Source organism: Syngnathus acus, chromosome 3 (assembly GCF_901709675.1).
Source record: "Syngnathus acus chromosome 3, fSynAcu1.2, whole genome shotgun sequence".
NCBI lineage: Eukaryota > Metazoa > Chordata > Actinopteri > Syngnathiformes > Syngnathidae > Syngnathus > Syngnathus acus.
The window spans coordinates 12,123,419-12,135,628 of record NC_051089.1 but is presented as its reverse complement, the minus strand read 5'-3'; the positions used below and the strand labels follow the sequence as shown (position 1 = coordinate 12,135,628).

At 40.4% G+C, this 12,210-nt stretch overlaps 1 protein-coding gene across 2 annotated transcripts in view; it reads right to left on the bottom strand.

Annotated features, from left to right (window-relative positions):
* The window catches only part of pde8a (phosphodiesterase 8A), a 38,545-nt gene that overhangs the window by 17,586 nt on the left and 8,749 nt on the right, over positions 1–12,210 (bottom strand). The window contains exons 1-3 of one of the 2 annotated variants that reach the window (XM_037247863.1): positions 9,532–9,883; positions 9,392–9,451; positions 749–805 (exon numbers count right to left, since the gene is read on the bottom strand). In XM_037247863.1, the coding sequence (XP_037103758.1) occupies positions 749–805; positions 9,392–9,406 (72 nt within the window). In that variant the 5' untranslated portion in view covers positions 9,407–9,451; positions 9,532–9,883. Of the gene's footprint in view, positions 1–748; positions 806–9,391; positions 9,452–9,531; positions 9,884–12,210 lie in introns of those variants that run through there. The other variant, XM_037247862.1, reaches the window with a different exon arrangement.

Genomic DNA, 12,210 nt, shown 5'->3' with positions numbered 1-12,210 from the left:
TAATTTTATTATTTTTAATGTGGGCCATTGAGTCCTCTTGACTTATGGTTTGATGGAAATGTTTTACCCTTTGTTGAAACTTTACAGATCGAGCAGAACCCATTAAAAAGCCCACCAATAAATATAGTCTGTCTGGTATTTAAAATGAAATTGTTGAATGCCTGCGCAGTTGTACATTGTGGAATTCAACCACCCCACACACACAGAAAACATTGGTGCCTAAAATTGAACTGATTCTTCCATAGCATGCATTGTTCATTATAGTATGCTCTAGGTCAGAAATGTTTGGTCTTGTTGCCTAGACAACCCAAGTTGCATCGCAGACAAAACATCTATTAACTGTCTCCCTGACACTTTCTTTAAACCTAAGCACAGTTGTAACTACAAAAAAAGGAAAACGTACGTTCCAATACCAATCATCCGTTTCACTTGTCCTCATTAGGAGTACGAGTAAGCTCAAGCCTATCCCAGCTGAACTATTCACGCACACATTGACCGCTACGGTCCATTTAGATCAATTTAGCATCAATAAACCGAAGAAACATGTTACACAGTGTATAAGAAAAATGCCTCTAAATGTTGACAGTGTTGCCAAGTTCTGCTTTCAAATGTTAGAAGCTTCTAAATGTTAGGAACATTTGTTTAATGAGGGCACTCATTGTTTGAAAATGGAGAATAATATCTAGATAATAAATTCAGTCACATACTCTAAGTGTCATTCAGAAATTGTGTATGGTTTTTACAATACCTGAAGTGGGTCTTTAAATAACTTCATTGGTCCAAATTGCACCTCTGTTAATGCGGTCTGAAAGAAAAAGAAATACAGGGTCATTACACAGAAAACATTCACATCATCTCATGACTAAAGTTGCCAGCAGATACCAACAAAGCACTAAATGAAGGTCTATAACACACTTCAACATAGTTTGTTGCCACATAATTTTCGGCTGAATGAAGCTGCTCAGTTTGATTACGGCACTACTTTTATCTCAATTAAGTTACCGTATTTTCCGGACTATAAGGCGCACCGGACTATAAGGCGCACCTTCAATGAATGGCCCATTTGAAAACTATGTCCTTATATAAGGCGCACCGGACTATAAGGCGCACCATTAATGCATCATGTCAGATTTTTAATCCAAATCAAATCATTCTCCATTTTATCTTTTTTATTTCAACTTCAGACGCTACAAATTACTTTATAATCACAAAATAATGATCCATAGTCTTTTTGATTCATGATTCATAGTCTTCAGCGGGCCACTTATGATTGATTTCATGACACAATGCTTCGGGCCAGTTTAAATTTAGGAATTTGGTCCATATATACGGCGCACCGGACTATAAGGCGCACTGTCGGCTTTTGAGAAATTTTAGGTTTTTAGGTGCGCCTTATAGTCCGGAAAATACGGTAATCAATTCACATTAACTCCTTGTCAGCAAGGTGCCACAATATGGCAGCAAAGCACAATTTTTCTATGAATGAAGTTTCATAACTCAACATAGTTCATTGGAACCAAGGTTCCAGAACATATAAGCTTGGAATTTGTCTCTTTGAAGCGCTTCAAATCCCTTTAACATAGTTGCTTGGCACTAAGATGTCACAAGATGCTCGCAAAGTGCAACTTTTGTCTACTAGCTCAGACTCATTGGAACACAGTTCGATGCTATCAAGACGCTACACAACGCCAGCAGAGCACGACTTATTAGAACACAATCTTTGTCTGCAACAAATTTCACTTCCTTTCTTCTAAATGGAACCCAGCTCAGGGGTTAGTAACCATAGCAACCAAGCCCCTTGTGAACAGCCATCCCACTAGAATTCCTCTTCTCCGTAAACAGTCTCCACATGTGGAGCAGAATAGAGGGAGGAATTTCAGAGCATGCCGGGCACCCGTAAATCATTTCTTGCTGAACTGTAAGCCTTTTGCCGACTCAGTGACACAACAAGGGGGGAACAAAGCTGATTAGGCCTCGGTGTAGCACCACTGACGTCATTCTGACACTGGGCTGCTTGTTGCCGTCCGAGTAGTCGCAGCAGTATGACGCTGTGTGATCAAAGTGATGTCCTCACAAACACGAGGACAGTGGTCACATGATCAATTCATGAACAGGAACACCGTGTGTGTGTGTGCATGTCGGTTTCTACTGTATACCGATATGTTTTCTTGTTTGTTTTTTTAATTGCTGCACCGTGGTCATAAACAAAATGTTCTCCTTTGGTTTGCATTGTAAATGTTGCCCATTTGAAAGTGCTGATGTCGATTAGCATTCACAGCATGCTGCTTGGGACTGAAACAATGGAGGTAGTGACAGCAATTATGATAATGTAACACTTTGTGGCCATTACGTGTGACTACATCAAGGACAAACAGCATGAACATTTAATGAACAGAAAATGACAACTCAAAAATAATGATGTGGGTCAACACACAAATTTGATTACAGTGTGAGAGAATTAACAACTAACAACAATAATGATTTTTATTATTTATTTTATTATATATGATTATAATTATTAATAACTATTTTCAAAATAAGGTTACTTCAAGACATGCCAGTGTCGAATTCTTCCAAAGACACTATTATTTTTATTATGCATGCACTTGGTTTGTCTTAGTGAGTTTGTGTATCAGTGACAAAAAAGAATGAGAAATTATTTTTGCAAAAGAAGTAATGCAGTAAACAATAACATTTTTTAAAATATATTGGTTTTATTTTTGACATCGTCTTTGTGGCGTGCGCTTTTGTAGCAGCTTGCCTGATTTTGTGATATTACGCTGCTTTATTTTATTTAACGCATACAGTTTCACATAGGAGGATAAGATTATAATGAATACAATACAATAAAAAACACCTCTGACACCCAATGTAAAGTGAGTATTATGATTGATGTATTTCTGAAGATTAATAACACAAGATATAAGACAATAAAAATCGAAAGCGCGTTACAGACAACGTTTTGATTCACCAATCAAGTCGAAATTGTCCAATTCACCAACATTAAAAACTCCACTGTAACTTGTTACCATTTTTTGCCAAAGGTATATCAACAAAGTATTTATTAACTTTAAATCTACAAAAGGTAATTTAACCCAACAAATACCGCTTAATATAACAATTCCTCGCCCACACATTTCAACAGTGTGCAGCCAAGACCACTTTATGCTGTTCATTGTGCTTATAGAGGTCAGAATAGAGGCTGTACTTTCCCTGTTGTCACATTTGATTTCGATGACGTTGACCATGTGTGTCAGAACAAATAACTCAGCCATCAGCTTTATGAACTATGACTAAAGATTCCAGTCATTCATTTTTCCTGGAGATGTGAAACAGAACATTCTCTCCTGCATACGAGACCGCTGGGTAAATGTCCCTGATGGAAGATAAACTCTCTCTCAAAATCCTGCTTTTTTTTTTCCCCCTCTGATGTCGATTGTTAGGGGAATTAGCTGAGGTAAGGAGTTTGGCCACAGGGCCTGGAGCTAGCTGAGGCCTAGAAGAGTGCAAGTGCTCCTTCTCCATCCAATGAGACTTCTCCCTCTAACACACACTGACATGACCATTACAAGTGCAGCTGCCGTATGCTCCCACAAATCCCCCCTGACACACACACACACTGCACACAAATGCAATGTACACAAATGCTGTGTGTAGTGCAGCACTGTGCAATGAATCAGCCAAACATTTGCATCCCCTAAACGTCACACTGGCAGTCAAGCAAAGACAAACAAGGCGCAGGAAGTGAGCAAACGAGCATGTAGGGCAGCGGGCAGGCAATCCAAACATGGCGAGCCCCGTGCCACGCTGTACGACTCAGGGACCACTGCTCGTGCACGACGCAGGAACAACGCGAGTGTAATTTGGCAATATCCCAAAGATGGCAAAAGTACTCACACTGTGCTGAAGTAGAAATACTTGAGGAAAAAAACAGTTAAAAGCAGTAGTACTGTGTATTTTAAGGAGGGGAAAAAAATAACACTACATCACATTGTTCTTTATACTTAAAATCATACAATGACACAAATAAAGTTAAAGGGAAATCAACAGAAACATTGCATCAGTTGAATGCCCATTGTGCTGTTTTCTGTTATGTGCCCACCTTTGAGGAACACAGACAGATTTTTGAGACAGCTCAACTCCTGTCATCATTACGGCACTAATTTTGCATTTTCACAAAGGCTCATCACTTGGAGCTGTGTACTTTTGTCTTCCTCTTGTGATGTCATCTGAGCAGCCAAGTTGCTCCAATCACCATCAAGATTTCCTCACGACCCACTACTTCTCACTGAATACACGGACTATATTTACTTAGCAGATTTTCCTCTGATCCTTATATCCTGCTTTCTTTGTATCCGGTCCTATGGATCTACTCATGTTTCTCCTCTTTACCATCCCTCTCCTCAACGCACTGGACCATACATTCTGGGAGCGCGGCTTTCCACTACAGTGAAAAACAGGAAATTGGATGACATTGTTTGGCGCGCCAACGTCAGCAGTGAGAGATAGAACGAGTAAACAGCTTCCTTCGACGCAGAGCTGCGATCAGGAAGCAGGGATCTTGGGATGCCCGCCCTGCTCGTGCGGTAGAATGCACGTGGCCGCTCTGTGTATTGACCACCGCAATATTCTACTACGCCACTAGGAACAACAAGTAGGAATGTGTCACACGCGAGAAGCCTTCTGTAACCAACAAATAGCACCAAAGTACCCACTTTGAAACCACAAGTTTCAGGCATTTATTCAATATCCTCGTATACTACTTGTACTAGGGCAAGTCTAATTCTACTAGTTAAGCTCTTGCACTTCTTTAGTAGTAGTAGTAGTAGTAGTAGTGGTGTGCAGAGAGGACGTTAGGGATGTTAAGCTACATATCAACTAAAAGATGAAACAACTTTCCATAAGATTCTGGCTGACATCTCATTCGCTATCCATGCATTCATTAGCAGTATACCGTATTTTCCGGACTAGATATGGACCAATATTGAGCCACTACAGCAGGCGTGTCCAAATAGATGGACTTATATATGGACAAAGTTTTGAAATGGGCCAGTCATTGAGGGTGCACCTTATAATCCCGTGCGCCTTATATATGGACAAAGTTTTAAAATGGGCCATTCATTGAAGGTGCGCCTTATAATCCGGTGCGCCTTATAGTGCGGAAAATACGGTACTTGCCTAAAGTTATCCTAAAAACCAGCATCACTTATTGGTCAGTTTTTTTATAAATGGTAAGCATTATAGTATAACCAGCAGCGACACCACAACAGGGCAGGAAATTGCCTAGGCCCAGCGCTAAAGAGGACCCCCGAGGGACAGCTCGCAATGGCTCATATCAATGACAAACCAATGGGCACTGTTTTAGACACTCCAACAACGTGTCAAGAATGATGAAAAGTGTGAATCCAATATGGATGAATCAATGTTCCTTATTAGGTGTAATTAAGAGGAACGGTCCTGGCCACAGGTGTGGGGCGTACACCATGTACCGGAAAGACAGACTGCGCACTCATATTGTGCGCAGACGATACAAAAATCGAAATGGCACAGTGCGACATCAACCTCACCATATGCTGTGCAACTCAGATAGCTGCGCACAGGGCCCGTGGTGTGTGTGTGTGTGTGTTAGCTCAAACAGAATTATTCACTTTTATGTCCAAGCTACTTGCATTTGCTCTGAAGGTATCCATGACAATGGCCAAGCAAACTTGCAATGCCTTCCAAACATCCCTAGTTAATCACATGTGCACAAATAAGTCATTTAATTCTGTGCATTTGTTGCTCTTTGAATACAACTCGTGTAAGAACACTGCAAATTCTCACAAACATACGCTGCTCACCAAAGCATATTGATCTATCGGCTAAAATTGCAGGATGACCATTAAGTTCTTGAGAGGTGAACTCAATTTGACCTCTAAAACTTTGAAAACTGTCCAACTGGTCCGTGTTGCATTACTTGAGTATTTGGTTTTCAGCACAAGGAAAATGATCAATGAATGGATTATTTTTCATTTTAATTCATGCCGAATGTCTCTCAATGTTCTCCCGATACAACACTGGCATGGAAACAAAGTTTGCATCTATGGAAACAGGCGTTTACATGCCAGTGCTGCATTGAGCTGAATAATGCTACTCGGAAGAATTAGTAAATTAATCCATAGTGGCGGTGCGTAAATCTAGCTTAACTTTCCACGTCTGACGTCATGTTGCTCTTTTTTTAAACCACCAGCTAGTTAGAAATTCATCATGCTTTGGGGCTTTTCTTCTCTCTTAGTCAAGGTTGTGGGCAATATAAACATGCGATTCTGAATACAGCAGCCATGTCCCAGTTATAAGAGGGTGTGCACACTTGTGCAACCACATCATCTGATTTGTTTATTTTTACTTCCTCTCTTGAAATTATCAGTTTTATTTTTCCAACTGAGTAAATCTTATATGGCAGATTAATAGTGGGAAGAGTTTTTAAATTGTTGATCCAAGTCTTGTTTTATATATCATGAAAACCTGGCATTTGAATCGGGGTGTGTAGACTTTTTATATCTATTGTATACACTATAATGAGAGGTTTGGGGTCACTTAAGGTTTTTCTTTACAAAATAAGGACATTTGTGTGGGTTTTTTTTTCCAATAAAGATAACATTGGATTAGTCAGAAATACAGTTGACATTGTTAATGTGTTAAAAGAAAAAGTCCTCACACCCAAACTTTTTTACAGTGCGTTATCACGGAAAACGTGAAATTAGGTGAATAGGTGACCCCAACATTTTTAACTGTTGTGTATGTTTTTAAGTACTACCGGTTTTCACTGACATTTCCTTCTGAGCAGTCACGCTACAGAGTGCAGACATGTTTACATACACATCGGGTGTATTTTGGGCAGAGGCGGCTGTGACCTTTATTCTGTGTTTGGTGACATCGCTCTGCCCTCAGCAGATAGCAGCCCAATTCAAGCATACATGAATATAAACACACTCACACAGAAGAATGAACTTGACTTGGAATTCACTCCTGAATGACGTTGAATGACGTCTGAGGCTCTAAAGTACAAGCTTGCAGAAAACTAGCAAGCTATTCAATTTGTCAATTGCTTTACACCGCACAACAGATTCCTTGGCTTGGCTTGCAAAGGCCTGGGAAGGTTCAGGGGAAATTCTTGAATTTGAAATTTCTTGTAGTTGTAGTTTGTGGTGATGTAGACATTTTCTCATATAATGTCGCTCAAACTAACGAAGCAAATGCATTGCTCTCAACTAGAGTCTCACATACACACAAACGCAATAAGTTTACAACTCTGAAAATCCCCGCAATTCAAATTAGCACCTTCCTTCGGTCATCCTGAGAACAAGAGCATACCCACAGTGTTTGTGGTGTAATCTAAGCAGTGTGACCACCTCTTGTACTGTATACATTGTATGTGACATTAAAGTCCTCCCTGGGCTATAAGCCAGCCTGCATATCCCGTGCCCATAGTGGCGCCAGTGTGTATGTGAGCGGATGACGCCTGGCATAGTGGCCGAGTGATGGGGTGCGGGGTCCTGAGAGCCTGGACACACTAGTCTACAGGCACATGAGAAGAGCCACAGACATGGAACACGCAACACAAAATATGCCTGCTTTCTGCATTTGAGTACAAGTGAGGAGGGATTTTGGGGTGCTTTGAAAAAAAACAATCAAGCATTTACAGACGGAAATGCAATGTGTTTCTACGAACCCTTCCCTCCAACTGTGTTCTACGGGTACTGGTCTTGGTGGCAAAATTCAGCATTGCAATAATTGTTGCCATGCTGGCTGGACAATCTAATTAAATCGAGTTTTGTGAAGATTTGAAAAGCAGGCAATGCCATAAATCCACTCTTTCGTTCTTACATTGTTCAGATCTGTTTCATGCAATTTCCATGAAAAATTACTCAGATGCCCATGTAATATAATTCATATAATTTGGAGAGCCCAAAATGTTTTCCAGAAGATTTCATTTGTTGAACAAGACCCACCACAAAATACATAAAACTAATAAAAGTCCTTTTAATGTGAAACTAAGCATGTCTCCCGAGTTTGACACACCATAGTAAAGACTGGCCCTACTACATTTGATACATTTACACAAATTCTATACAAACAAAAGACGCTACCAAAGTATGCAAATTAAGACTTCAAAAAATAATTATGAAATATCGAGCCCTTGTCGCTACTCTTAAATGCTGTAGGCGTATCTGCTGAATGCATAAAGCGCCCGTCGAGCATTTAGGCATCTAATCTATTTAGAAACAAACCTCTGAATTTACGTCACACTAGTAACGTGACATAATGAAATTGCCACTTCAATCCAAGTATGACGCGACAAGAATTTTGAAAAATCAGATGATTGTTTGCAGAGAAATGTTTTTTTGTCGCTAAAAAAATTGACTTTTCTGGGAAGGATTATTTTGTTTGTAGTCTCCCAAAAAATCCCTTCAAGTTCAAGTAAAACAGTTTAACTTGATTATTACGGAATGTCCTCCTCTGATTGGCTGACGTTTTCAATTAAAAACTTCCACCAATAAACTGAAATTCTGAGGGGTTCTCTTTGTCAACACGTCAAAATTACAGTGACCTTTGAACCTACTTTGCTTTTCCCAGAAAATCAACTTAAGTAGTGCAAATGAAACTATGTTTGTGAGGCAGCAGATTTGAGGTCATATACTTAGTTATTAATTATTTTTTGTGAATTTACTATGAAGGATTTTAGAGTCCCGTGAGTTGCTCATTCCATTTTTTTACATTTTTTTATTTCACAAAGTTGGTAGCCTCACGGTGCTTTTTAAAGGACTGGGTCTTTAAAGCAAATGTGAGAATCTGCCACTAGATTCAATGCTGTTAGCTGAACGGGACACCGATGCACAGGAAGCAAAGCACTTTCTCCAATGTTCTCCTTCGAGATATTTCTGTCCTTATCCAGATTACTGTGAAATCCCCATAAGACCTGCACAATCCTAAGCCACACCGGGCTCGGGAGCAGCCCCTTACTAAAACCTCCTCCAGATCGCCCCCCAGCATCACCAGAGTCCAGTTTTATGGACAGCTTTGGATTCCATTTCTTTCTCTTGGAACCACACCGCATTTTGCTGGAACCAAAGCACGACCTTCCAGCGCTTCCTCTTAAAACACACTGAATTTATCAGCAATACATGCTAAATGTGTTCGTTTCCACATCTAGCTGCAGGAGAGCGTCAATGGATACGCGAAACGCAGACCATTCTCGCACGGGCGCCCGCACTCAACTCAACATTCTCCTTACTCGCATTCTAGGTAAGGTCAAAGGTCAATAAAGCAAAAGGACACGGTAAAGAAGCTTGACAAAGTCTAAGTGGGACGCCGGCCGACCTAGTGACACAAGAGTTTACTGTAATCTTACCAGGAAGCTTTCCATTGCAGCAGGCTCCTCCTCTTCCTGTCCAGCATGTCATCAAGACTGCTAGCTCAAAAAAAGAGAATTCTTCATGCACTAACAACTTTTATCATGTTGTCAGCGCCATATCCAACTGTCTTTATTACCTTGCCTGGCACTGCAGCCTGAGGAGAGGATTAGCATTAACAATACGCCTACTTTGGTCCCGCCAGCCACGCTCTATGTGCAAATTTACATGACTCCACCTCTCCAACTTGCTCGCTTTTGACAATATCAGAGAAGAGCTGAGCAAGAAAAAGCATTATATAATCTCCGGGCTCCCCTCCTCTTGTTCACCTGCTAAAACAGGGGCACTGATGTCACCGTTGCATGAGGGATCAGTGAGTGACATGAGCCGTGGTGCCGGCTCGGATCTTGGCACACAAACACACTTGACATACTCACACCCAGGGATGCACACGCAGACACATACCGTCTTAGTCAAGAGAGGGTGAAAACTTCTGTCGGTTCGCATTGAGAGAAATTACAGCTCCGTTGTTTAAGCACTTAAAGTGTACCTCCTAAAAAAAAAATATTTACAGTGGGATAACTAACAGTTAACAGCACATCATTCTCAGTCGACAGCAAGTGGCAACATTTATTCTCAGTGGTATTAAATGTACATGGAAATAAATGACATTAGCAAATTAATTATAGACAACTACTGCTGAAAATAGCTCAATAAGTGCACTATCCCTTTAAATGCAAATGTGTTGTTCTTAAAAATGAAATACAAGTGAGCTGTTCCCATCAAATTGACATTACTAGACTTGAAAAAGTTCATCCCCCATAATACATAACATTACGCACAGTTTGAACATGTTATTCCTCGATTCTCACGTACCACTTGTGGTACTCCGACCACACTTTGACAATCACTGTATTTATTATAGGGTTGCAAAAAAGAAACTAGGAACATGAAAGAGGAATCGTACGCATTTATGAGAAGAAAACGTGAATGAACTAGGAATTGACAAAATTACAGATAAGCTTCTAATAGGCCATTTGAACAATGTTGGGGAAAATACATTCAAGAATAATCATGCAGTACCTTGGCCTATGTATACAATTATTTTTTGATTATTATTATTTTACATGCTATATGTTTTCAGAACACCTGAACCTGCATAGTTTCCACTGAACATCATCTGCTCTCTCATGGCAGCCAATGATTGAGATGCGGTATCATATACACTATGTACGGCATGCCTGGTCGTGTGCAAATTGCAACTCAGTGCAAAGCCTGGATGTGACCATCATGTGATTCAGCAACTCTGACTGCACCGCTCTGATTTGTGTCGACTCAAGGTCAAAGACAAATGTTGTGTATGATGTTAAAATCCCACTAAACTTCCACAATGATGGTATCTGCGGACAAACCAAACTAATATTTTCTAAGCCTAATGCACATGCCTAAGACACCGTACACTCTACCGAAAATGGCGCCGAGCTCCCAAAACTATAAATAGAATATAGACATTTTTTCAACCCTTTTGCAAAGCTTAGGGAACAATGACATCTTTCCCAGCACTGTCTTGCCTGGGAGTTTCAAAGAGGAAATGAACAGCAGTCTCCTACACCAAAGTCCGGTGTTTGTGTGAGGCGTCCACATCCCCGACCCGGCCGGCTCCGCTCTCCTCCCAGTCCCCACACGGACACTCTCACTACACAATGACATCATCCGACAGCCGACTCTCCTATGGTCAGGATTACTACAACTGAAAGATGACACCTGTTACTTCTTCTATGCTTCTGATTATGACATCCGACACGATCATTGCCTTAACATACAATTTATGAATACGATTCTTTTCCCTACACAAGTATGTGTACTTCTACGCAAGTACAGTGCCTAAGAACCTTTCCGACCTCTGATCATAGCTGTGTCCGTTCAAACGTGCAAGGAGACACCCACTTAATGCAAACCTGTGTAGTTGAATGTATGGGATATAACAAAATGTGGAAAAAGTAAAACACTTTGAGAACTTTCTGGATGCACTGTAAATCAAGTGAATGACACTCTACTGATTACTGCCTAAGTGAACAAAGGCTATAAAAAGAATTTAAGTCTTCGGGAGTTTTTCCGTAGCGAATTTGCTTCAGATCAGCTGCCAATTTTCTTAATAAAGTATCCATTGGATTCATGAATATAAAACTAAATCTAAATGTGTGGGACTTTGAAAATCTTGCCAAGGGAAGTGTCATCCAACGAAGTGCTGTGCAGTCCAAAGCTTTCCTCAGCACTTTGGGGCTTACAGGAAGGAATTTAGTAGCTAATTCAAATTTTGCGTGTGTTTCAAGCAGTGCAGTTCTGCCGTGAGGAATGAATTTAATTTGATCCTTGACCTCATCTTCTACAACTACTATTAAGGGCATATTTTGTTTGTTTTCTGGGAAATATAGTATATAGAAGGAGAAGGCATCATGGTTTGGGACTGCTTTGCTACTTCATGGCCTGGATGCATTTTGATCATAGACGTGAAGATAATCTCCCACATTTCCAAAGACATTTCAAAGGAGTACTTAAAGACTATCTGTCCACCAACTGAAACTCAAACATAAACGAAAAGTGGATGACCCAAGAGACCAAACGAAGTAAATCAAGAGAAGAAAATACACCTTCTGAAATGGACCACTCAGAGTCCTGACCTGAAACTGATTGAGATATTGAGGCAATTGGTAATTCAGACATCCAAAGAATATTGCTGACCCCAAAGAGTTTTGTAAAGAGGAAAATTTTGTCTGAACATTGTACAGCTCTGATCTGCAAATGCAAGCAATGTTTG